At 38.0% G+C, this 26,823-nt stretch overlaps 1 protein-coding gene across 1 annotated transcript in view; it reads right to left on the reverse strand.

Moving 5' to 3' along the window:
* mad1l1 (mitotic arrest deficient 1 like 1) overlaps nucleotides 1-26,823 on the reverse strand; it is a 936,602-nt gene that overhangs the window by 569,386 nt on the left and 340,393 nt on the right. Inside the window, exon 13 of the mRNA XM_051933631.1 lies at nucleotides 14,521-14,577. Within this exon, the coding sequence (XP_051789591.1) occupies nucleotides 14,521-14,577 (57 nt within the window). The remainder of the gene's footprint in view (nucleotides 1-14,520; nucleotides 14,578-26,823) is intronic.

The raw sequence follows: 26,823 nt of genomic DNA on the forward strand, positions 1-26,823 counted from the left end.
TATATCATTTAAAATTGTAAAGGAATACTTTACCCTGAAACATTTCTAAAGAGTGTGAACTTTGAGCGGAGATGATAAAACAGTCTCACACTGCTCTGCAGTGTCACTGTACTCTGTGAATATTCAATGAAATTACATTTAGAGTTAAAGATCCATTTATTTTCATTAATTTGTTTTCATATTTTTTTTTTTTAAGTGCAATGATTAAAAACTAATTAGACTTTTAAAATCTTGATTTTAAAATCATCTTGGGTCATAAAATGGTAAACCTTTGTTTTTTTGCAAAAATGGTAGTTTGTGTTAATTTTTGGGAAATCCTTACCAAATTATTATCTCCCTCATCTCCTGAAGGACTGCATTTCTTTGATGACAGTCCACACAAAAATTGGCATGTTCCTGTTGACTATTTTGGCTACTTTATTGATCTGCATAAAAATGTATGAAACAAGGCCAATACTGTCATCATTTTTTGTAGAACGAATGCTTTGCAAATGTGTAGACCACATTGTTGACTATTTTGTTTATGTTCTATCCATCCATCCATTTTCCAACCCGCTGAATCCAAACACAGGAGCCAATCCCAGCCAACACAGGGAACAAGGCAGGAACCAATCCTGGGCAGGGTGCCAACCCACCGCAGGACACACACAAACACACCCACACACCAAGCACACACTAGGGCCAATTTAGAATCGCCAATCCACCTAACCTGCATGTCTTTGGACTGAGGGAGGAAACCGGAGCACCCGGAGGAAACCCACGCAGACACGGGGAGAACATGCAAACTCCACGCAGATAGGATCCGGGAAGCGAACCCAGGTCCCCAGGTCTCCAAACTGCAAGGCAGCAGTGCTACCCACTGCGCCACCGTGCCGCCCCTTTATGTTCTAATAATGTCTAAATGAGGGAATTAATTAGAAAGTGAGTGAGTACCTGGAGGTTTCCCAACAAAAAGCCAATAAGATTGTTTATGTTTGGGGGAAAAAAAATCAATTTCACTAAAATGAATAGAAGGGAATAAGACTTAAAAGTAAACAAAACTTCAGGAATGACTAGAAAAGAGTCATTAGAACGCATATCAACTCCAGTCAAGGTACATACTTCTTAAAGCTTAGAGCAGAAATGAAGATACAGGCTTTTAAAATCATGAACACTAACAGCATACAAAATAATGATACACATAAACTAAATGGATGAATTGAATTGAATGAATGAATGAAATGTAACAAATCTGTTAATCCATCCATCCATCCATTGTCTCCCGCTTATCCAAGGTCGGCTCGGGGGGGCAGCAGCTTGAGCAGAGATGCCCAGACTTCCCTCTCCCCAGCCACTTCTTCTAGCTCTTCCGGGAGAATCCCAAGGCGTTCCCAGGCCAGTCGAGAGACATAGTCCCTCCAGCGTGTCCTGGGTCTTCCCCGGGGCCTCCTCCCGGTTGGACGTGCCCGGAACACCTCACCAGGGAGGCGTCCAGGAGACATCCTATTCAGATGCCCGAGCTACCTCATCTGACTCCTCTCGATGCGGAGGAGCAGCGGCTCTACTCTGAGCCCCTCCCGGATGACTGAGCTTCTCACCCTATCTTTAAGGGAAAGCCCAGACACCCTGCGGAGGAAACTCATTTCAGCCGCTTGTATTCGCGATCTCATTCTTTCGGTCACTACCCCATAGCTCATGTCCATAGGTTAGGGTAGGAACATAGATCGACTGGTAAATTGAGAGCTTCGCCTTGCGGCTCAGCTCCTTTTTCACCACAACAGACCGATGCAGAGCCCGCATGTCGATCTCACGCTCCATTCTTCCCTCACTCGTGAACAAGACCCCGAGATACTTGAACTCCTCCACTTGGGGCAGGATCTCGTTACCAACCCTGAGAGGGCACTCCACCCTTTTCCGGCTGAGGACCATGGTCTCGGATTTGGAGGTGCTGATTCTCATCCCAGCCGCTTCACACTCGGCTGCGAACCGATCCAGAGAGAGCTGAAGATCACGGCCTGATGAAGCAAACAGGACAACATCATCTGCAAAAAGCAGTGACCCAATCCTGAGCCCACCAAACCGGACCCCCTCAACGCCCTGGCTGCGCCTAGAAATTCTGTCCATAAAAGTTATGAACAGAATCGGTGACAAAGGGCAGCCCTGGTGGAGTCCAACTCTCACTGGAAACGGGTTCGACTTACTGCCAGCAATGCGGACCAGGCTCTGGCAACGATCGTACAGGGACCGAACTGAGTACCCCCCACAGGATTCCCCGAGGGACACGGTCGAATGCCTTTTCCAAGTCCACAAAACACATGTAGACTGGTTGGGCAAACTCCCATGCACCCTCCAGGACCCTGCTAAGGGTATAGAGCTGGTCCACTGTTCCGTGACCAGGACGAGAACCACACTGTTCCTCCTGAATCCGAGGCTCGACTATCTGACGGACCCTCCTCTCCAGAACCCCCGAATAGACTTTTCCAGGGAGGCTGAGGAGTGTGATCCCTCTGTAGTTGGAACACACCCTCCGGTCCCCCTTCTTAAAGAGGGGGACCACCACCCCGGTCTGCCAATCCAGAGGCACTGTCCCTGATGTCCATGCGATGTTGCAGAGGCGTGTCAGCCAAGACAGTCCTACAACATCCAGAGCCTTGAGGAACTCCGGGCGTATCTCATCCACCCCCGGGGCCCTGCCACCAAGGAGTTTTTTGACCACCTCGGTGACCTCAGTCCCAGAGATGGGGGAGCCCACCTCTGAGTCCCCAGGCTCTGCTTCCTCATTGGAAGGCATGTTAATGGGATTGAGGAGGTCTTCGAAGTACTCCCCCCACCGACCCACAACGTCCCGAGTCGAGGTCAGCAGCGCACCATCCCCACCATATACAGTGTTGACACTGCACTCTTTCCCCTTCCTGAGACACCGGATGGTGGACCAGAATCTCCTCGAAGCCGTCCGAAAGTCGTTCTCCATGGCCTCCCCAAACTCCTCCCACGCCTGAGTTTTTGCCTCAGCAACCACCAAAGCCGCATTACGCTTGGCCTGCCGGTACCTATCAGCTGCCTCCAGGGTCCCACAGGACAAAAGGGTCCTGTAGGACTCCTTCTTTAGCTTGACGGCATCCCTCACCGCCGGTGTCCACCAACGGGTTCGGGGATTGCCGCCACGACAGGCACCGACCACCTTACGGCCACAGCTCCGGTCAGCTGCCTCAACAATAGAGGCACGGAACATGGCCCATTCGGACTCAATGTCCCCCACCTCCCTCGGGATGTGGTTGAAGTTCTGCCGGAGGTGGGAGTTGAAGCTACTTCTGACAGGGGGCTCTGCCAGACGTTCCCAGCAGACCCTCACAACACGTTTGGGCCTACCACGCCTGACCGGCATCCTCCCCCACCATCGAAGCCAACTCACCACCAGGTGGTGATCAGTTGACAGCTCCGCCCCTCTCTTCACTCGAGTGTCCAAGACATGTGGCCGCAAGTCCGACGACACGACCACAAAGTCGATCATCGAACTGAGGCCTAGGGTGTCCTGGTGCCAAGTGCACATATGAACACCCCTATGCTTGAACATGGTGTTCGTTATGGAGAATCCGTGACGAGCACAGAAGTCCAAAAACAAAACACCGCTCGGGTTCAGATCGGGGGGGGCATTCCTCCCAATCACGCCCTTCCAGGTCTCATTGTCATTGCCCACGTGAGCATTGAAGTCTCCGTTAAATCACCAAAAAATTCCAATGTTTTTGTTTCTCGATTATATCAGAAAAATAAGACTGCTTCATACCCTGTGACTAAGATGAGATGAAGTTTAACTTTACAAAATCGGCATGAAAATGGTCCAGTCAAGATTTAAGACTATGTGTAGTGATTAGAGTGTTTTAGTCCACCAGCAATTGCCCTGTACGTATTATAGCATGATGGACTGGAAATTCTTTTTGACTGCTTGATGCTGCATGTGGCTGCTGCTATCCACCCAGGAGTATGCATATGACTAAATGTGCTGCACTTCCTACACCTTGGATAGAAGTAACATAGGTCTTAGCACCAGTCACAGAATTTCAGTAGGTTTTTTTTTTCCTCATGATTCTATTAGTAAAAGAAGTGTTCACTAATTGTTTGTTGCTGTGAAATTTGTCAAAGCCTTACTTAGCTGTGTGTGTGTGACCTGAAATTGAGCAACCTTTCACATTACACTGTCAGGTCTATTATGGCTTGAACATTTTTTAATGCAACAGTGTGATGAATTTTGGAGTTCCTGCAACACATCAGAAGAACCTCTTTTAATTTTTTATGCCTTGGTTATGATGAACTAGCCTTTCCATGTCAACTCAATGTTGTGTTAAACTTCACCAATATTCCTGAAAATGTATGTGCATTTCACACCTCACTCAAGCCTTTTCGTAACATAACATTTGTCTCCATCTGCAGTATGTTGCATAGGCATCTCAAAATTTCCAAAATGTGTTCTCTATATATAAAATCACAAGGATTGTTTGTCAGTCACAAAAATATGTGTACACCTGACCTTTCAAGCTTGATCTTGGTGTCATTTGACAGCTTATGACATGTCTCATGCAACACAAGACCATAAATTGGATGATCGAGGCCCAGTGGAACCAAAACTGGTCTTTGAGTCCCTCTCATGGCCAACGGAGATATGGTGGAGCTTCTCTGTGTGTGAGACCAAGCATGATAGTCATAGCAGTGTGCTTGGCTGATATGCAAAGTACTTGACAACACAGCTATATGCACCACTGTCAGGAGGTGCTACCACAGGTACACCTGGGGAGGCTGTGTTTTGTGCGTTCATCCCCTATACCTCACAGGAAAACAAAAACACTGAAACGTGCTGACAGCTACTGCATAACACAGATAAGCTTTTCATCACACACATGCATAGACTGCTGGAACCGGGTGGGACAACACAGGCCCAGGCCATTTTTTTGGCCATTAGTGATGTACCAGCAATTCCAGTGAAACTAACTCCTCAAGAAAAACTAAAACAAAAACAAAAAACACTAAATGAGCCTGTTTTTCAAACAGACAAATTTGTGAATTGATCCAGGAAGAATGGCATTGAATATACAGCATAAAACACCCCTCCACTACCCCCAACTTATTTATCTCATCAGCAAATTTGACACATCAAGCACTGTACTGAACAACTGGATCGGCGCCACAAAGGTTAAATACCAGCATTGTCAAAACCAGGATGTCATCAAAGATAGCAGATTCAGATTCCCCCAACACCCTAGCCACTTAAAATAACAATTTTATTTCCTCACTGCTTTACAGCTTTTATCTGACAGTACATCTTTTTGTCTCATTGTAGATTGTGTTTAGCCATGTTGCATTTACAAAAGAGACTTTCCCCCTTGTATTTTAGACTGGACCATTTTCTAAGAAATGTATAGGTCGAAAAGTGGCTTATGCTCTGTTGCAAAATGCTTACAGAGCTTTTCCCTTAACAACAGCCAAATAATTGTATTCATTAAGTTTCATTACTGCAAAATCACAAACAAAGCCTAATGTAATCAAAAGAAACATCAGGTGTTTTTGCTTAGTAGTACCTATTATGATGTTCTATTTGACAATCTATGAAGCTTGATACGGATTGTTGTGATGTACTTCATCAAGCATGCACTTCATTTTACTGTTTACACCACACATAAGAAAACAAATCTGAAACAAAATGACTATACTACATTTTTTAATCACTGCACATAGTTGTGTTTTTGAAAAAGGCAACATTTACTGTTGTCTATCTGCATATCACCATTAAGTTTGCAATGACAATTAAAAACAGCATTCCGCACTTTTTGAATTAAGAGAAATAGAAGAAAATATTTAGAAAAAATAAACAAAATAAAAATCACAAATTAAGTGATAGACCTAAGCCACATTGGAACAAAATGAGCCATGATTTCCCCAAATGCATGGGGCTTGTGTGTTCAGAATTAATAATCAACTTTATCATTATGCCGGTAGACTTCGCTCCTTTCAATTCCCTTTTATTTCAGGACTTTAGGTCAACTTGTTCAATTATTGTTACATAAAATCACATGCTTTTCCAGTTCACAATGCAGTGCTGTATATAATAGTGTCTCATCAGAAACCCAAACATCTCTGATAAGACTGGTCTCCCAAAAGCACAAATTGATTCTGTTAAAATGACTCTTACAAAAGTAGCCGCAATGACTTTGAGCATAGTTCTAAATACTGAATTACAGCCTCCAGAATGTTTAACTCTTTTTAGAGACAAGGCGCCAGAAATATCTGGATACCCAAGCTCTCATGATAAAATAAAGCCTTTAAAGGATTCACGACTGTATTGCGACTTTCCCCTTTTCCCACATCATGATCTTTTGCCAGGCTTTACTCTTTCAAGATGCCATAAACACCTTGGGAAGCCAACTGACCAGAAATCCTGAGACTTCCTCTACTCTGAAGATCTATTACCAAGTTAACATGTAGTTGTTAGTTCAAGTTACTTCATTTTTCCCATTATTGTTTTAAAGTGTGAGTCTAAGCATAGATGGGGTCTCACCTAAAACCTTGCAAACACCAACGAACTCTTTATGGCCAGGATTATCAAGTGATGCACAGGAGACCAGATCCAGCCCACAAGCAACTTTTTCTGGCCTAAAGTCATCCTTCACTAACACACTTTCTTCACAGATATTAAAATTATGAAGGGTCTGTAAACATCATTCATCTATAAAATCAGGCGCATGCAGAGAGTCTGAAAGGGACAGGTGCTCAATTCAGGTTAACAAGATATGTAAGACGCAAGAGAGAATTTATAATAAAATTAAATATTCAATTCCAGGTTTGCCGCTTTGAATATACAGTGCTTGCATTTCAGTGTGGTATTGCAGGTATTGTGCCTATTATATAAAATACTCCTTGATTTAACGTAACAGAGTTAAAATGGTGCTACTCTTTCAAGGTAAAAAAGGCTCTCTTTTCTGACACATTTATCCCAATCTGAATTAATTCTGAAATAAAAAAAAAAAAAACATGATTTGTCTTTGCTTTGAGAGTGTAATGACCAAATCAACTGTGACTTGTAATTACTATAATTTGCATCATGTATTTGAATGAGTGAGTTACAAATCAAAGCAAAATCAATAGCTTTTAATGCGTCACCATTTACGGACCTGATAAAGTAATAGAGGTTTTACCTCTGAATGAAATGACTAACTTATCACCTGTTCACCTGTTTTCTAACTATGGCTATTCTACAAAAGTGATGAAATGATTTGCTTCATATGTTCATTCCAAAACAGTATGCACTTATTTACTGTTTCATAACATCCACATTGGGCCATATATTTATGTGGCTCAACTTATACTTCTTTGAAGCACAAGGCAGACCACTCTGATGATACAACATCAAATGTGGTTACAGAAAACGCATTAACTACTGAGATGCATACTTAGTAAAGACTGTTAAAACAGCATACTTAAACCTCCAAACATTACAATAAGGTCAACTGTTGGGTTTTTGAAGCCCAAGTAATGTTTATTAGCAGAAGAACTAAAGTATAATAAAAGCACATGTCACAGAAATTTGATAAGTACAGGACAAAAAGGGATAACTTATTCATTTATGAATATTTACTGCAGGCATGATTGATACAGTTCAGTTGGTAATTCTGATTTAATTAAAGAGGCCACAGCAATAACACAATCTTACCACTAGGATTCTGAAATAATGGATTAATCTTAAACTGAAAGTTTGATTTCATAGAAATAAAGTCTTGTTTGAAGTTTGTAACATCTGAAGTTTTAATTAATTTGATTTTTCCATTAAAAATTGCTCTTCAGTAAGCGATAATATCCAGATAATGTCTCCTTCATATACTGTTACAAACATAAATCCCACAACAGAGGACAGGTACTATAGCACAAATTACTTAAGACCTAATACTGGCCATTAGAGAAAGATGTCAGAACACACAGTGCATCATAGCTTGCTGTATATCAGGCTGCATATAGCCACAGACTGGTCAGAGTGCAGACCCTTGTCCATGACTGAAACCGCTTACAATGGGCACATGAGTATTAGAACTGGAACATGGAGCAATGGAAGAAGGTGGCTTGGTCAATTGAATCACATTTTCTTTTAGATCCTGTGTAAAGCCAGATACATGTGGTGCGTCATTTACCTGAAGGAGAGATGGCAGCAGGATGCACTATGGAAAGAAAGCAAGCCGGCATAAGCATTGTGATGCTCTGGGCAATGTACTGCTGGAAAACCTTAGGACCTGGAACTCACATTGATGTTACTTTGACATGTACCACCTATCTAAAGATTGTTGCAGACCTTAAACATCCCTTCATATATTCCCTGATGGCAGTGACCTTTTCCAGCATGATAATGCACCCTGCCACACTGTAAAAATTGCTCAGGAATGGTTTCAGCAACATGACAAAGAGCTCAAGGTGTTGACTTGGCCCCCAAATAACCCGATCTCAACCTGATTGAGCATCTGTGGGATGTGCTGGAAAAAAAACAAGTCTGGTCCATGGAGGCCCCACCTTGCAAACTACAGGGCCTAAAGGATCAGCTGCTAACATCCTGGTGTCAGATACCACAGGACACCGGGGACTTGCACAATATTAGGCAGGAGGTTTGAATGTTGTGGTTGAATGATCTATGTGGCCTGGGCATTATAATGTTTGAATTATTTTTTGATTACAACAAGAGTATAAAATTAGCAGAACAACATCTGAAGCAAAAAAGGAACACATTTTCTGATCAACTTATGTTTTAAGCAACTTTCAATTACTGACTTGCAGTTTGAGAATTTGCTAATGAAAAATAAATGAGATGTAAAAATAATTTACTTGAAAATAGTATTACAACAAAAAGATTGGGATACTTGTACAAGGAGATGCCTTTCAGACCAAGGACAAAATAAAGGCACTGAATAGACAAGAAGTAAAATTAAATTCCAAAATACAGTTCTGATAAATAAAACGGCATTGAGGAAAGTTACTAAATATGTTGGTAAATAACCTAACATAGTATTGGTTTGGAACAAGAAAAATATCACAATATTGCACAAACAAGACTGAAGATTGACATAACCTGTATAGCTGTTCACCACTCTAGTTCACTATACTATAGTTTTAGCCACTGCTAAAATTAAAAGGATCACTCACATTTAGGTAGTTTTCACTCAAACCACACCAAAGAGGCTTATGTGTGCTAAATAGAAATGTTAACAATAAGGCTCAAGTTATTTTATTCTCATCATACTATGGCTCTCTTTGAAAACTAACTATAATACTCTTGATTACATCTTGCCTGAAGAAGGGGCCTGAGTTGCCTCGAAAGCTTGCATATTGTAATCTTTCTAGTTAGCCAATAAAAGGTGTCATTTTGCTTGGCTTTTCTCTATAATACTCTTGAAAAGACCAAACAAACACAAAGGTTTATATCTATAAATTTTGGCAAACTACACGAGAAAGACTGAAGGTTCCAAACCAGATAACTTTATAAATGTAATGGAATTTATTTTTTCATAAAAATAGTAGCCTACCAAAAATTTCAAGTTGTAGGTGCATAAAGAAATTTAATGACAAAACAGGGCAAAGTGAAGAACTAAAAAACAGTTACAAAAGCGACATAGTGCCCTGTATTCATGGTCAAGGCCCCTAAATTGTTTTTAATCTATCTGAAGCAGCTTTACTTACTATAATCTTTTCCTTACACTTTGAGAGCTCATTGAAAAATTTACGTATTGAAAAAGGAGTTCTACCTGACCTGAAAAGAATCAGATTGGCTGTTTTTCTCAAATGTGTTGTGTATTTCTGTTCATGGGACAATTTTTACCATATTTTGATGTTAACTTTATGGTTTTCTGACAGAATGCAACACAGAATTCCAGCAGAGTACTTTGCCAATGTACTTCAGTATTCATAAAACTAACAATAGATTATGATCTGCCAGTGCAGTTGACAGAGGATTCTCTATGTAAATCAACATAATTCTTCCAGGAAGTTAGTAAAAGCACTATGTAAACAGAAAGTGAGAAAAGTAACACTTTTTATGGTGTTTTATGGGGAGATAAACTAGAGTCAAATGCCCTCACTTTGTCAATATCTGGATATACTGTGAAAAATACGTATTAACCAAATAAGCAATAAGTTCTACATTGCCATCCTTTACTTATGTGCTTTATCATCAAGACTAAGACTGAGACAACTATAATGCAAAAATCAAGCTGCTCTAGGTTTAAATTCAAATTATCAAGGCAGAGTAGATGTCCTTGATGGTCCTACTCAAGAATTATTAACAGACTCCAATGATATTCAGCTAAAGAAACTGTTCCTCCTCATCCCGACTATCCCTTTTACTTTTGAAGTCCTGTTAAGTTATATAATACATATATGTGATGTAAATGCATTGTGTTAACTTTAAATTTGTATTGGAATATAAACAGATTCCAAAAACATCTTCCAAATCGCATTTTTTGACAACATATTCTGCCGCTTGCAAAGTTTATATCCGAGTACCACATTGTGATGCATATTTGTTTTATGGTGAATTAATTCTTTTCTTGCTGCCCCTTCAGCTAACATCTGTTTTTGTGTAAGTACTATACAGACACGGGCATCAATTCCTGCCAGACCTTCAGTTCAGCTACAGTACCTCCTGCCTGCCTGGCAAGTCTGCTTCTCAGAATGACAGCAACGGGAGTTGTCTGGATTTCATGTGAAGCCTTGCAACATTTACTAGATGAGCTGCTGATGTGAGGTGACCTAAGAAGATCAACAATCCTCGGGGCTGTGAATGACAGCTGTGCTGCAGTCTCAGCTTTTGAGCCTCTCCGCCATTGGAGGTGTCTGAAACAGATTGGAAGTTAACCTTCAAGAAGCTTTCTAGGCACTCAACACTTGCCAGTAGCAGGGGAGCACAAGGCTGACTGGGTCACATTTACCAGGATTTAAGCGTCAGTAATTCATCCAGAAAGTATATCTCGTTTTTTACTTCAACTTCCCTTAAGATACCAATTTATTCTACCTCATTAGTAAACTTATTTACTATTTATATACACTTAAGACAATAAATTTATGAATAATGCCCAAAAACCCAAACTGAAATACAACCTACATACTAATCTTTTCGTCTTCCTTAGTAAGCTTTGATCTTAAAATTATTACACTGAAAATTAATTATTAAAAAGCTAAATTAAACATTACAGGGAACAAAAGCAAATGCAAAAACCCATTTTCTGACTCATAAAGGCAACTCAGACAAAAGGGGGGACAAAAGCTTAATAGAATGACAACAACCAAATCAAGCCTCATTACAGCACCAGACCTCCATGTAAAAGCTAACTGGTATGACCATAGAGTGACCAAGTCGATTATGTGATCCTTTCTGTCAGTCAGTATTCTCAGCCCATTATTAATCGTTTTTTGTTTTATTTATTGTAGCATCTACCATACAATTTATAAAGTTTAACCATGTAAATTAAATTAGGAAAAAATTGTATTACACAATAAATCAGCTAGTGATGCAAGGCTCAACAAGGTTCAATATGTATATTATATATATATATATATATATATATATATATATATATATATATATATATATACACATTTACATATACATACATACACATATATACATATACATCATGCCAGCAGCCTTTGCCACAAGGAAGAAATCGGCCCTTGACCGAGCGTCATTCATACAATTTAGAACGGCTGATTAATCTAAACCACACATCTTTGGGATATGAGAAAAAAACTACAGTACCTGATAGGAAAAAAAAAACAAAACAGATAGGACGTGACAATTTAGACTAACCACTTTGCAACTGCACCACCCTGAACATTTTATAGTTCAACTCAATATCAATGTTTTCAGTTGTAATGAAGAATCTGCACCCATCAATGTACAAAACATTGGAAATTTTAGTAAAACACTGAGATGCTCCACCTAAAGCAGCAAAGACAGTTTAAACAGATTTTGAAATGCATGCTTATTAAGTAATAAAAAAAGTATGGAAACTTTAATGACTACAGTAAAAATGAATTTCATATAAGTCATCTCATATACAATTTTAAATAAAAAAGCTAAATAATTCTTATAGGATACAACTGAGGAAATATTAGGATTAACAATACCAGACTAAGATAATTCAACAGGATACTTACTATCATACAAATTCAAAATTTGCATATAAATGAATAAGAAATTATCTTGCCCATGCACTAGTAGAAAAAATTATATATGGCTGCAAATGGTTTCAGAAAACACAAGCTATTTCCTAAATAATGTCAACTAAAAAAAAAAAGATAAAAATAAGGCAGAAAAAGTTTGTGACAGTGGAACTGCTGATTATATTTCAATGATAGTCTTGCAGAGTCTATTAAAATCTGAAGAACATAACACCTTCTACAATCAGGCAAAAGTAATCAACGGCAAAGGATTAACCAATAGGAATTGGTTCATCCCATTGGTCTTAATTGACAGGTGACAAAACCATCATGAAAAGAGGCACACTGAAAGAAACAACAAAAGGATTAAAATGACCATTTAGCAAAGTTCCATTAATAAATATAGTGTCTTTAAGTATAAGTCTGAAATAACCAAATGTTAGGTAACTACATGACATTTGGTTGAACCAAAATCACATTTATAATTGTTACGTATAGGTTCATATTATGTATTTTATATTTTGTTGTTTTTGATATTTATTTCATATTTTTATGTATTTTCTGCTATGTTTGTAATTATGTTTTGTCCCTTTAAATGTGATTATTTCCTCGTTCCTTGTGGATGGAGCCATCTTAACATTACCACTCCTGAGCCCTCTTTCTGGCTAATTAGGCCAGAGCAGAGAGTGTTCAGATGAAGGGATTACTGTGATTGTTTCGGGTTATTGCATTGCTATTTTCTTTTTTTAATTATTTTTACAGTTTTGACAACCTTCTTACTTCTGTTTAATGATTTTGGTTCTGGTTTAGTGTTTTAGGACTCTATTTCCTCTATTTGCTCTTTTGAGCATATTTGCGTTATTTTTCTATCTTTGTCAAACAAATCATTTATTTATAAAGATTATTTGTTTCCTGTTTCGTGCACAAGCTGGGGCTTATGGGGCTCCTTTTTGGGGCTTTTCTTAGGCTTTTTTTAGGCCAGAAGCCTACTGTTCATAATTTTGAGTATGCTAGACTGGGTGAGCCACTACTGGGCTGGCAGTGAATCCTTTGTCCTGCATCTTGACTTATTTTGATAGTCTTAAATATACCAAAATGGGTGTGAAACCTATCTCACGACAATAATTATTAGATGACTTTAACATAATAATGAGTTTATTTAATGATTAATTTTATACCACTGTAATTTTTCATATGATTATTGCATAATTGACATTTCATTTATTTCAATTTAATTCAATTCAACAAAAATGGTATTCCATATAAGCCTGCAATGTTACATTTTGTTATTTGATCGATTTTTAATAACATTTGTAGTCAACAAAATAAAAATAACACTTTATCACAGGGCTTTAAGCTTATACTGTATGTGGCCAGTTATGCAACAGCTTAGAGAAATAAAAAAATTAAAAGAACAAAAAAAAAAAATTAATAATAATAATAGTACTGGAATCTTACAATGACATAAAATTAATGATTAGAATCGACCCTAAAGAATCTGATCAGAGCATCCCCTAAGTATACATAACAGAAACAAATGATTGTCAAAAATAATCAAAAATAAATGAATGAATATCATACTCCTGGCTGCGTTATATATACCCAGCTCTTAAAGATGTCATTTATCTAAAAAAGACTAATAGGGCTACTGCCACTTAATTTTTTTAAAAGCAAACATAGTAAGATTTTTCTTTAAACCCAGAACATAATTCAATGTGCGTCTCTATTTTACTTTAAAAAGAAACAAAATTTAATATGGAAACAACCACTGTAAGCCAGGTGTATACAATAAAAGTAAAACTATAGGTGACTTTTTTTCATTAATGGATATTTAAGAATGACTATGACTATGGCTCCAACCAGTGGAGCTATGCAATAAGCATAAGTGCAAAACAGTGCATCACATACATACAGTACTGAACTTAAGAGAGCTCAGATGCAAACTGCATATGAACAGCAATGCTCCGTGTAAATCAAAGGGGCATCAAATATGTACCTGGAAGCAGCCAGACATGTAAACTTCTTATACTGAGTATCATCAAACATGACATCACGTATAAAAGTGACCAGATTAAAAATAATTGATTTCGGAGTGCTATTGCAATTACTGAAGTTCTGCATATTGCTGACATAAATGTGAACTGGAACAAAAATGGAAAATTTATTAAGAAATAACTCCTTAAGCATTTGAAATATCACAATTTGTGTGTTGCATTCACATATACAGCTTTTTTCCTAAATAAGAATGGATATCATATACAGTATGCTCACACCAATGATTAACTTGTATGATGGATCATTTCATGCTTTTATAGCAATAGAGGTAAACACAAGAAATATATTTATTTCTTAACTTACAGTCTCAGCTTGAAATTTGTAAGTCACCGCCTCTTCTTGAGCCTTAGAAAGCTGAGCCTAAAAACAAAGGGAAAAATCAAATAGACATTGTTTATCAAATGAATTTTGAGCAAAACAGTCATTGTGAAATAAGCCCAAACAGTGATGGAAAAAAAGAAAAATCTCTGTAATGCTGCTATTATGCATACTACCAAATTCAAGGCAAGATTTCATTTGAAGTTTTTGTCTGCATGCCGCTAGCATGAGAACTTAACCTCATTTCATTGCCAGAGATAAAATTAGATTATTCAAGTACAGATAGTCAAATATTTACAAATACCTCATATATGAATACTTAAATACCACAATGATTAAGAAAAAAAATGATTAGTAGTATTTAGCAGCTCCACAGTGTTATCATGATTGGCTGCCCAATGTAATACAAACATGTCATCCTTAATGAAAAATAACCAGATGTACTTATTATAAAAAGAATATTAATTACTATATATTTGTTTACAGCTGCCAGTTATTAAACATGATAGATACTCCACTATGCAAGGACCCTGATTCCCAACTGTGTGAAGTCTAAGCCAAAGCTCATGTTTTGATTTTTTTTTTTTTGGATACTCTGACATCCTACCGAGTCCAAAAGTGCAATATGCAGTTAAGTTTACAGACAAAAATAAAGTTGACTGGTAAGTATGTAATTCACCCATCAAGGCTCCATATTTCTCATAAAGGGAATGTTCCAGAATACATTGTCTGGAAATTCGAGACCAAGAAGCATACTATTTGCATATGATATAAGGAAACAAAAAATCTCTCCACTTGATTATTGCTGCCAGTAAAGGTTTAAGATTTTCTGTTACCTTGAACTTAATTCAGAAGCTTATGAAATAATTTACGCAGAGATTTATTTACAATTGCAATTAAATTCAACTGGGGAATAGGAAGAAAATGAGCAAATAGGCTAGACTGAAATCTTACATGTTATGCTAAAATATACTTGAAGTTTTCATTCTTTAGATACCCAGGCGCAGTAACTCTTTCAGGGTGTCATCTGTCTCATTTTCTTAATATTATAGCCATTATTACAGGCCACTATCAAAATTCACCAAATGGTCTACACTAAGAAAACCCTTGCCCTTGTTGTGACCGCAAATAAAGTTTTTCGTCTTCTTTTGTAGTGGCTATCATTGCTTTCAATTATTTGTAACAAGGCCTGCCAGGTTTTTCTGTAAACATCTGCTTTTTATCTTGACTAAACAGGATTGGAGGCCAGCAAGTTCACACAATTTTCTCTTGCACAATCCCTGAAGATTCACCACATAGGCAGACATTCTAAATCACATTCATTCAACATAAAAAAACATTAGCCAACTAAATCACAAATGTTATTTGTGTAAACATTTGTTTCAACATAACCCCAGAGAGGCACAAAGAGAGACAAGTCAAGGAGCTCATCATCCCTTTGTTGAAAGAGTTGCTGAGAATGTGGAGACTAGACAGCTTTGCATAATGAGATGCTGTTCCCTCTAACAGTCTTATTTTTGTAGTTCTCACTTTTGGCAGAAATTACAACACAAGAATACCTGCATATTGAGAAGATATACAGTACACGACTTACAATTAAACAAAGTATCATTGTAAATAAAATGGAGCAAATCACTCATTTGTCTAAAAAATAATTAAATAATGCAAAAAATCTACCACATTCAAGGACATATATATATCCATGGTGAATTGCAAGGTCAGGATATGTCTCCACTTGGGGCAGATGGTAAGGCAGAGGTCGGAATTGAACTAGCAACCACATAGTTTTAAGTCCAACATATTACCACTACAGAATGTTTTTTTTTGTGTTTTCTTGGCCACAAAGTCTTTATTATGTGTTGTGTGTTTCTATTTTTGAAAATTTGTGTTTAATTTACTTTCTATACAGGTCTGCTTATTTTTTTTTGTTAGGTAGTATGTGACATTCAGATGCATGATATTTAATAAGATTTACTAGTGTTCAAAAGTTTGACATCACTTGGAAGTTTTCATGTTTTTAATATAAATCAATTTTTTTATCATCAGGTTATTGTTAAAATTATTTAAAATATAGCCAAGACATTACTAATGTTGCAAATAGCTTTCACTGCTTGAAACAACTGATTTATAATTTACTATTCATAAATTACTGCAAAGTCCCATTTTCAGCAGCCTTTACTCCAATGTCCCAATGTTAAACTCTCTTGGCTCATCCTTAATTTATCCATCCATCCATCCATTTTCCAACCCGCTGAATCCGAACACAGGGTCACGGGGGTCTGCTGGAGCCAATCCCAGCCAACACAGGGCACAAGGCAGGAAACAATCCTGGGCAGGGTGCCAACCCACCGCAGGACACACACAAACACACCCACACACCAAGCACACACTAGGGCCAATTTAGAATCGCCAATCCACCTAACCTGCATGTCTTTGGACCGTGGGAGGAAACCGGAGCCCCCGGAGGAAACCCACGCAGACACGGGGAGAACATGCAAACTCCACGCAGGGAGGACCCGGGAATCGAACCCAGGTCCCCAGATCTCCCAACTGCGAGGCAGCAGCGCTACCCACTGCGCCACCGTGCCGCCCTCCTTAATTTATTTAAATGTTAATTAGCAATTCAAAGAACTGTTATAATTGTGTCAACAGTGTTGAAAGATGTTACTCTGTTTAATAAATCAATAAAATGAAAAGGATAAAACAGGCAATAAACATAACAATTGGACATTGGATTTCTGGGTGATTCAAACGTGTTCCCCATTTTATCCTTTTCTTTTTTACTTGACAGTTTCAGACATAGCATTTCTTTGAAAATTTTAGGGCTTTTAGAACTTCACACCCTGATTTTGGGGTTCAAATCCAGCTACTCGTGCCATGAGCAAGCCACTTCACCTTTGAGCTCCATTTAGAAAAACAAAAGAAATGTAACCAAATGTATCTCATAAGTTGCAAGTCATCCTGGATAAAAGCACATAATAATAATGATGATATTGGAAATGTTTACGCTTGAATATGCTATACAGTAATCCCTCACTTATCGCGGGAGATAGGTTCCAAGGCTGACCGCGATAACTGAATTTCCGCGAAGTAGGGACACCATATTTATTTAATTATTTAACGTGTATCTGGACGTTTTTAAACCCTCCCTGTATTGTTTACAACCCACCCTTTACTCTATTAATAACAGGGACAACTGCTAAGCAATATGAAATCAGTAGATAAGTTTACACTTACTGTATAGCGAAGTACACGTAGCTATATATGACGTGATGATGGTGATGAATATGCTGCGCAGTAAAAATGATGACTATGAAGGTGATGATCCCCTGAATGCAGTAGCAAGAGCACGTTATGCTGAATGAGTGAGATGAGACTTCCTGGTTAATGCAGCACTCCGTCGCTGAGCCAATCAGCAGCACACAGGAACTTAACTGCGTGCTCTGATTGGGTAGCTTCTCAGCCATCCGCCAATAGCATCTCTTGTATGAAATCAACTGGGCAAACCAACCGAGGAAGAAAATACCAGAAGTAAAAAGATCCATTGTCCACAGAAACCTGCGAAGCCGCGAAAAATCCGCATTATATATTTAGATATGCTTACATATAAAATCCGCGAAGTCATGAATCCGCGAAAAGTGAACCGCGAAGTAGCGAGGGATTACTGTACACAATTGTCCATGAGTAAAACATTTCCACATTACATCAATTCCTGCTTTTTCTGCTTTTCCTAGTGACTTGGTCATTAAGTCATAATTTTACATGAAAGTGTATTCTTTTAAATTGAAACTATTAATTAGTATGAACTAGGTGAAATTTGAGCATATTATTATCATTTTCAGGTTTACCATTTTCAGTTTCTGCAATCCACTTAAGTACAGTCCACCAATTCATAGAGTGTAATTGCTGCAAATAGGTATATCATTTAAATACAAGCACAAAACAAATACATCTGTTTTGTGAAACATTATTTGCAGTATCACAAATTTTCTCATGGATGCATATGGAAGTCAATTTTTATAATTTGGCAACTCACCGATGGATTACAGCAATAACTTTAGAAAGCATTGGGTTTTACTGCAACCTTAACTTGGAGCATATAAGTTAATTTTCTTGAACACCTCATACTGTCAGACTTTTCAGCAGGTATCAGTAATTGAGGTTGCTTTAGCATAATAGCCCAATGGCCAAACAGTATGTTTTCTCAGCCTACCTTTAGGCAGTCTTTCAAAGCATTGGAATCTGTTCATGACATACAAGAATGGACTTTAACAAACACTGGATTATTCCTAGCCTTTATTAACTCAAAAACAGAAATCAGCTTCCTTGACACCACCGTTCAACTGAAAGACAACACCCTTGTAACTTCTGTTTTTCACAAACCGACAGACAGACGGACCTACCTGGAAAGTGATAGCTTCCACCCCAAGCATATAAGGAGCTTCATTATTTTCAGCCAAGCAATACGGTACAATCGCATTTGCTCAGACCCGACAGACCGGGATAAACAACTGTAGGAGCTCAGACAAGATTTCATCAGACAAGGTTATACCCCCAAAACAACAGACACTCAAATAAGAAGAGCTACTGCCATACCCAGAAACAACCTTCTGGAATATAAAAACAAAGACAACAAGAACCGCATCCCCCTTGTTGTCACCTACAACCCACATCTTGAAACACTTCGAAAAAATTATAAAAGAACTTCAGCCAATACTAAACAATGACCAAACACTGAAAAATGTATTTCCTGAACCTCCCTTCCTGGCATACAGACAACCACCAAACCTTCAGCAACTAATTGTCCGAAGCTCCCTAAGTGAACAAACAGAAAATGGCACATCTCAATGCCTACAGAAAAGATGCAAAACATGTGCCCACATTTATGATACAGACCGTATAGTTATACCACACTGACGACTTGAACATCACATAAAGGGATCATTTTCCTGCAGATCATCTAATGTAGTCTACCTAATTCTCTGCATGAAATGTCCTGACACTGCACTCTATGTGGGAGAAACTGGACAAACACTCTGCCAGAGAATGAATTTACACAGGTTCCACATTAAACATGGCAACACAGATGTTCCTGTAGCGGCCCACTTCAACAGCCATGGACACAGTGAGAGGGACTTTAAAGTCACAGTGCTTATGGGCAACTTCAAAACACAGCAAGAGAGAAAAGAATGGGAAGTTAAACTTATGCTAAAATTTAATACATTACAACATGGATGGAATAAAGACAAGAGTTTTATGGCCAGATTTGAGGATTGTTTACATCTCTCAGAATGACAGACAACCTGTCTACAGATCCACATTGTTTTGAAAAATTCATTACAAACTTCAAAAGACTTTGTTGAACAGTTATCTTATCCAAAGATCTTGACCATACATTGTTCTTTTCTCTCGTTAAATTAACCCTAGCCTGAATGAATCTATTAATTTTTTACATATAAAATTTCTCATTTAAAGATTTACCAATGTTGTTTCTTGTCCTAGAGTGTGTATATAAACACAGGGAACTTCAGTTTCTGTATTACAGCTTGCCTGAAGAAGGGGCCGGAGTTGCCTCGAAAGCTTGCATATTGTAATCTTTTTAGTTAGCCAATAAAAGGTGCCATTTTGCTTGGCTTTTCTCTACATTCATAATGGTTAACACGGTACAACACCCTAGTACTATAAACTAAATGTAAAAACATTGAACAACACTGAGAAAACCTTGAACAGAGAAAAGAAACACTGCAAGAATTCACGCTATACGAACCGCTCACTGTAAACACATTTTTTTTTTTTTTTTTTTTAAATGAGTTTTAAGCACACGGAAAAAAATGAACATTTGAAAAATCCGTAATTTAATAAACAACCAAGAAAAGTAACATTGCAACAAAGCACGCTACGAACCGATCGCTGTAAACACTTTTTTTTTTAATGAGTTTTAAGCACAGGGAAAAACATAAACATTTGAAAAATCCGTAATTTATACAAAAACTAACCATAAACAACTAAGAAAACTAACCTTGCATGAGTCAAGTTCTGGCATGAAGGAAGTGAGGAGGAACTGGGTAGAGAGGAGATTACAGTTTTGAGGTAAAGTCTGTGACGAAGAGGGTTCGCTGCATGCTCCCATCTTGCTTACGGGAGCCCTTAAACCCGTCACCGTCGGTAATGTTACCTATGAGCACGGCAGTGAGGCACTACAATGGAGCAATCGGATGGTTCAAAAAGTGCCAAGTGCTTTTATTAAAATCAACAAAACAACAATCAAAAACAAAGTCCAAAGTAAATAAATGATCCCATAAAAACAGAAGTGAAGTGGAGGTTAAAATCCAACAGAAAAAGTCTTCATTAAATACAACGAGGTTAACAATGCTTGAAGAATTATCTTTAAAAACAAGCCCGGTGCATTGTTTAACTGCCTTCTTGGCCAGCCGTCTCTCTCTCTCGATTTCCCTCTCGAACCGGAAGGGAAACTGGCTTGTTCGTCACAGTGTGTGGTCATGAACAGATGCAAAAGTTTGGCAAACATTTTGGTCGTAACCCATTTGTACGTGGTCCAAGACGTTCGTGACCCGAGGTTCCACTGTATATATAAAATCCAACGTCTGTCTGTATGTCTGTCCGCTTTTCAGAAGAGAACTATTTAAAGGATGTAGATTGCTTTTTTTTTCTATAATTTGTTTGAATATTCCGGTTGATTTTGCGACCTCTCTTATCTCGCTAAGTATCATAGTGGGGGGGCCTCCACACTCACACACAGCCTCGGGGCGGATCTTACATCCGCTTAGCTAGCAAACAAGAAAACTACTTAACGTATATATAGATCTGTTTTTTTTTCTAGAATTTGCTTGAATATTCTGTTTGATTTTGCGACTTCTCTCCTCGTGCTAAGAATCATAGTTCGCTTGCAGGAACGATGTATTAGCATTAATCCAAAACAGAGGCTGCGGGCCAAGGGGAGTGGGAAGCGTGACATCAGGAGTCAGTCTACCTCTGTGTTTTGGAGCGCAACTTGCCTCTGCTTAGCTAGCGATACCTTTTTGTGTGTTGATTTTTAAAGTTTGTCCTGTTTCACTACTACGTGGGCGGAGCCTCAGTGAACGGCAAGTAATGTATATACATACATGTACTTGGAATAACGTGGTGTCATCTTTCCTTCTTTCAAGAATTTTACCCACAGACAAACTCTGTTAAGTGCTTGTATAGCACTAATTGCAAATTAGTTCAAAGACAGAATGTAAAGTGTTTCACCAATATTATAAAAGCACATTTGTCAAAAATGAAATCTTACAAGGCCCAAATAAAATTAATGTAGATATGTGGCAGAAGGAAATGGAAGAAACAACAAAGAAACAAGAACCTAGTTCTTTTTTTTTATATTTTAATGGGTGTGCAAATAGCGAAATATTGAGGGGGGAAAAAAAATCTGTTTTATCGATAATGAAAAATGCAGTATTGTTTATGTTGATTTGCAAAAAAGCTTTTGGATAAAGATGTGGGAAAATGGAGGTTTATGGTATGGTGAGACAAGAGAGAACCTTTTTTCTTTACTTGAATATGTTAAAGGTTACTGTCTGTAGGGATTAATGTCGCCTTTACGACATTTTGTTGGTTTTATTTAAATAATGGTTTGAACTTGCAGGTGATATGAGTGGATTGTTATATACAGTAAAACCTCTAATATCCGCCAGGAGTCAGGACGAAGGCTGTGACGGATACGAGAAAAGATGGATAACAGAACAGCTTCTTTAAAAATGATATACAGCAGATTAGTTTAGCGAAGTCATATTTATTTACAACACAAAAATATATTAACAAAATTAATTCATATAATATTGTAACAGGCAGTGTAATAAGCAAATAAAATAAAACTCAGCAGTACTGGAGTTTTTTGCATTTTACTTGGAGTCTTCATTCCATAACAAACAGTGCCGTGTCTTACACTCAGAGGTGGGTAGTAACGAGTTAAATTTACTCCGTTACATTTACTTGAGTAACTTTTTAAAAAAAGTTGTACTTCTAAGAGTAGTTTTACTGCACCATACTTTTTACTTTTACTTGAGTACATTTGTGAAGAAGAAACGCTACTCTTATTCCGCTACATTGGGCAACACTCGAAATGTTACCTTTTTTCCATTAGATATGCTATATTTTTGCCAGAGAGAAGCCACTAGTGGATCTACTGCATGACTGTTTCACTAATCAGACGTAGCAATAATCATCACAAGACTCCGTTTCACCAATCAGACGTAGCAACAATAATCACATGGCTCCATTTCACAAATCAGACGTAGCCATGCAGTCACATGACCACACACAAACTGTGGCGTCACAGCAGCACAAACTCCTCATAGACAGCGGACAGGGAAAGAAAAAATACAAGTGGAATCTCGGTTGCGAGCATAATTCATTCCGGAAACGTCCTCACAATCCAAAGCACTCATATATCAAAGCGAATTTTCCCATAAGAAATAACGGAAACTTGGATGATTCGCTCCACAAACCAAAACTATTCATATAAAAATGATGAATACAAAATGTAAAGTAAAAATACATAAAACAAATTAACCTGCATTTTACCTTTGAAAAGAATCATGGCTGGTGTGAGTGAGTTTCTAAACTCTTGTGGGATTTCACCCAATGGGACGACACACGGAAGAGGGACCCGAATCAACCGCAAGCACCCAGAGCTGTAGCAGTTCGCTGTAAAAGCAAATCCGAAAAGATCGCGGACATGCTATAAACACCTGCCGTTGATGGGCGATACAAGGAACAAGGAGCATTATAAATGCGCAGGGCACATTATTACTTGGCCACTAACCTGGGTATGACCCTGCCTGACTGCTGTGTCTGTGTATAGGAGAGTAGCAGATCCCGCTACAATAAATAAACATGCTGTTCCGGTTTCAAGCTGAATAAAGATGGTGTCGCTAAAGTACTGGGATTCAGCTTCGTGCTTTGGGGTGCAAGACGGGGACTCACACGTCACAGCACACACACGTGGTCACAATGCTGTAGTAAACAGTATACGCTCGTAAGGATGTTGACTATATGAGTGAGGCACGCCGACTGACGATTGCCCACAATCCCGCAGCGAGAGAGAGAAGAACCATCAGCTCATTTGTGATCACATGACGCTCGGCAGACAAAGCGTATATGGACTATTCGTATTGCAAGACCTCGCTCGTTTATCAAGTCAAAATTTATTAAAAATTTTAGCTTGTCTTGCACAACACTTGCAAACCAAGTTACTCGCAATCCAAGGTTCCACTTGTACATGAAAAATGAGAGCCAACTCCTGCTGAAGCTTAACCATCACTTCACTGAGTGAAGAACAAGCAGGTTTTAACCAAACATTCACAGACACAGACAGTCAAGGTAAAGTGAGACTTCTTGTACGTGCACAAGCTGCTTTGTTCTAATGTTATTTTCTAGCAGCTGTGCTATTTGGAGGGCAAGTGAATATGCAGTATTATACTGTCAGTGTACAGTATATCGTCACTGTAAGTAGTTTGCACTGTTTAAACACACGTTACCTACTGTAGGTATTGGCTTCAAAAGCTTTGTTGTGAAAAACTGAGATTTGGAACTTTGTGTTATTTGTGCATCTTTATTTTGTAAAGGTGTTATTTATTTTTACTTATTTTTTATTTTATTACTTGTAAATAGCAGAATTTGCACATTATTTTATATTTTTGTCTGTCTTATTACAACATTTCTAAAAAATAAATCATTTATTATGATCAAACAGTCACTCAGTACTTGAGTAGTCTTTTCACCAAATACTTTTTTACTCTTACTTGAGTAATTTTTTGGATGACTACTTTTTACTTCTACTTGAGTAAAATTTTGAAGTAACGCTACTCTTACTTGAGTACAATTTTTGGCTACTCTGCCCACCTCTGCTTACACTCTGTCATCTGGGTTATGGAGCACACCTCCAAAACAATAAAAGAAAGCTTATCCTACCAATCAGTTTATCTCCTACCACTCACATTCTGTCTTTCCCTATACCACAAACACTCTTGTTTATTGTCTCCTGACTCCCTACTCAAAACTTCCTTCCGCTACACCTTCCTTTTTCTCCTAACTTTTTCTGTCACTCATCTCCTAAAAGACATGTCTGTTCCTTACAAAACAGAAGCCCTTCACAAGGTCCCATCACTTAAAGCATTCTGCCCTTTCTGCTCCCCCACAGCACATCACCAGCAGACTGCACATCACAATATATTAATAAAACATATGTAACTGAAAAAGAAAATTACAATACAGAGGAACATTAAAATTAATGCAGAATAACATTACCGTCGGTGGTTTCCATTTTTGACACATTTTGCCAATATCACGCTTTATTTCATGCACTGTTACTCTTCCTTCTCTGTAAACTGAAGCAACACTTGTAGCACTTTCGCTGTTTCATAAACATTTAATCATTTTAATTCTCTGTGACAATTCCAACACCGCACGCTTACGTTTATTGGCCATACAGAATGTATAGTAAAGTAATTATAACAAAAGAGAAAAGCTACAAAACGCTATTGAAATTGATGGTACGTAACGGTCACTGTGATTTCAAAATGTGGAGTGGTCTCAGGTAAGAACACTACGTGCTAACAAAGGGAGAGCTGTTCCAATGTGCAGAGCTCGCAGCATAACACACACCACTAGTAGTACAGTAAAAGGTAGCCGCTGGCGTGCACATTTTTTTTCTTTGTCCCTTAAGGTTAACAGAGACTGACTGTGAATCAAGTAAAGGATAATTGAGGCTTTACTGTATTTTAGTTTCACAATCTCTATAAAATGGCATGAACACAATTCATATTTAGAACAAAAATTTGTTGTAAATATCTGTAACTTTTTCATATTTTAAGAAGTATCACACACTTTGTGAAAGACTTCGAAGTCCTTTCTAAAGACAACTGTTTCAACTACATAGTCAATGGTGGTAAAATTTAAATTGGATAATTCATTTATGAAAAATCTACAATATGTAGCTTAATATGTTTAATAATATTATAATGTAAAAGTTTTAAGATCCAAAAGGGTTAAGGAATTAAAGCCATTCAAATAATTTCTGAACTTTATGGTCACAGCTGTGAAGAAATATTTCAAGTCTGTATTTCTGTCTTATCTGATTCAATAAAATTTAAAGTCATCTTCTTTACAGCTTCTGTACAAGGGGGTGGGGATGCTGCCTACCACATGGATATGAAAGATAGAAGCACCCCAGTCAGTATGACACTTGTGTATTAAAGAAGTTGACATTCAGCTGATTCTACAACATTCTAACTTGTGTTTCAAGAAAATGCGTTTTCTTTGTAACTAGCCAATTCCTAGATGCATAATGCATAAAGCTGCATATGCAACCATGTTTGTAAATAAGATAAACTAAAATTGATTAATTCTGTTTGAGGTAAAATGGCATCTGTTTCTAAAAAGTTTATAATACATTTTGCTCCCAATTCATCCAGCAACCATTATCAAAGGATGGAGCAAAGACCTTCTGAAAATGTAGTGTTACCAATCAGTAAATGTTAACTTTTGCATTTCAGCTTCACTAATGTTTTTATTTATTTTAATTTTTTTAATCCTACACTAGAAACAGCATTCAGCATTGCATGGGTAAGGTGTTTTAAATTCTGATCCATTTGTCTGCTAGTCTGGCTTTAGCCGGTTCTGGTGTATCTGCTTTTTGCCCCAAAGTGGCAGTGACTCAAAAAAGAGAGACACCGAGGGTATATTTGTGTATTGTTAAAATTTTAGATCAGGACATAGTCTACAGTGTTCCGCTGAAAAACGAAGGAGGTGTGCAAATTTTGGCAATGACTGGTCCAATGGTCTGGATTTGTATACTGGACATACATAACTTTAAAAACAGGCTATGGAGTTGTATATTCCTCAGTGCCCATTGCTGAGTTTCCCCAAGTACTAGGATTAAATAGGAATTAAAAACCAGCTTACTGTTAAGACATTTCATTTATTTCAGCCTGCTTTACCCTCAACATGATGGGCTTAGGCCATCTGTACTTTCAACTATCTACACCTACAGCACCATCTACACTGATATGTGGCAGGATGACATTAATGATACTTTGTTTAGCCTAATTCAGCTACAAAATAGAGAATATTAGATTTACTTTTTTGAAACTTCGAACAAAATAAAAAGGTTGAAACAATGAAATTTGAGAGATTCAGAGCTGTTCAGGTAAGCTTCTGCACTGCTACAATATATAAATTGGCAGCTTCTGCTCTCTTGCACAAAAGTTTGTGTATATGTGTGTTAAAAAA

This window comes from Erpetoichthys calabaricus, chromosome 11 (assembly GCF_900747795.2).
Source record: "Erpetoichthys calabaricus chromosome 11, fErpCal1.3, whole genome shotgun sequence".
NCBI classification, from domain to species: Eukaryota; Metazoa; Chordata; class Cladistia; order Polypteriformes; family Polypteridae; genus Erpetoichthys; species Erpetoichthys calabaricus.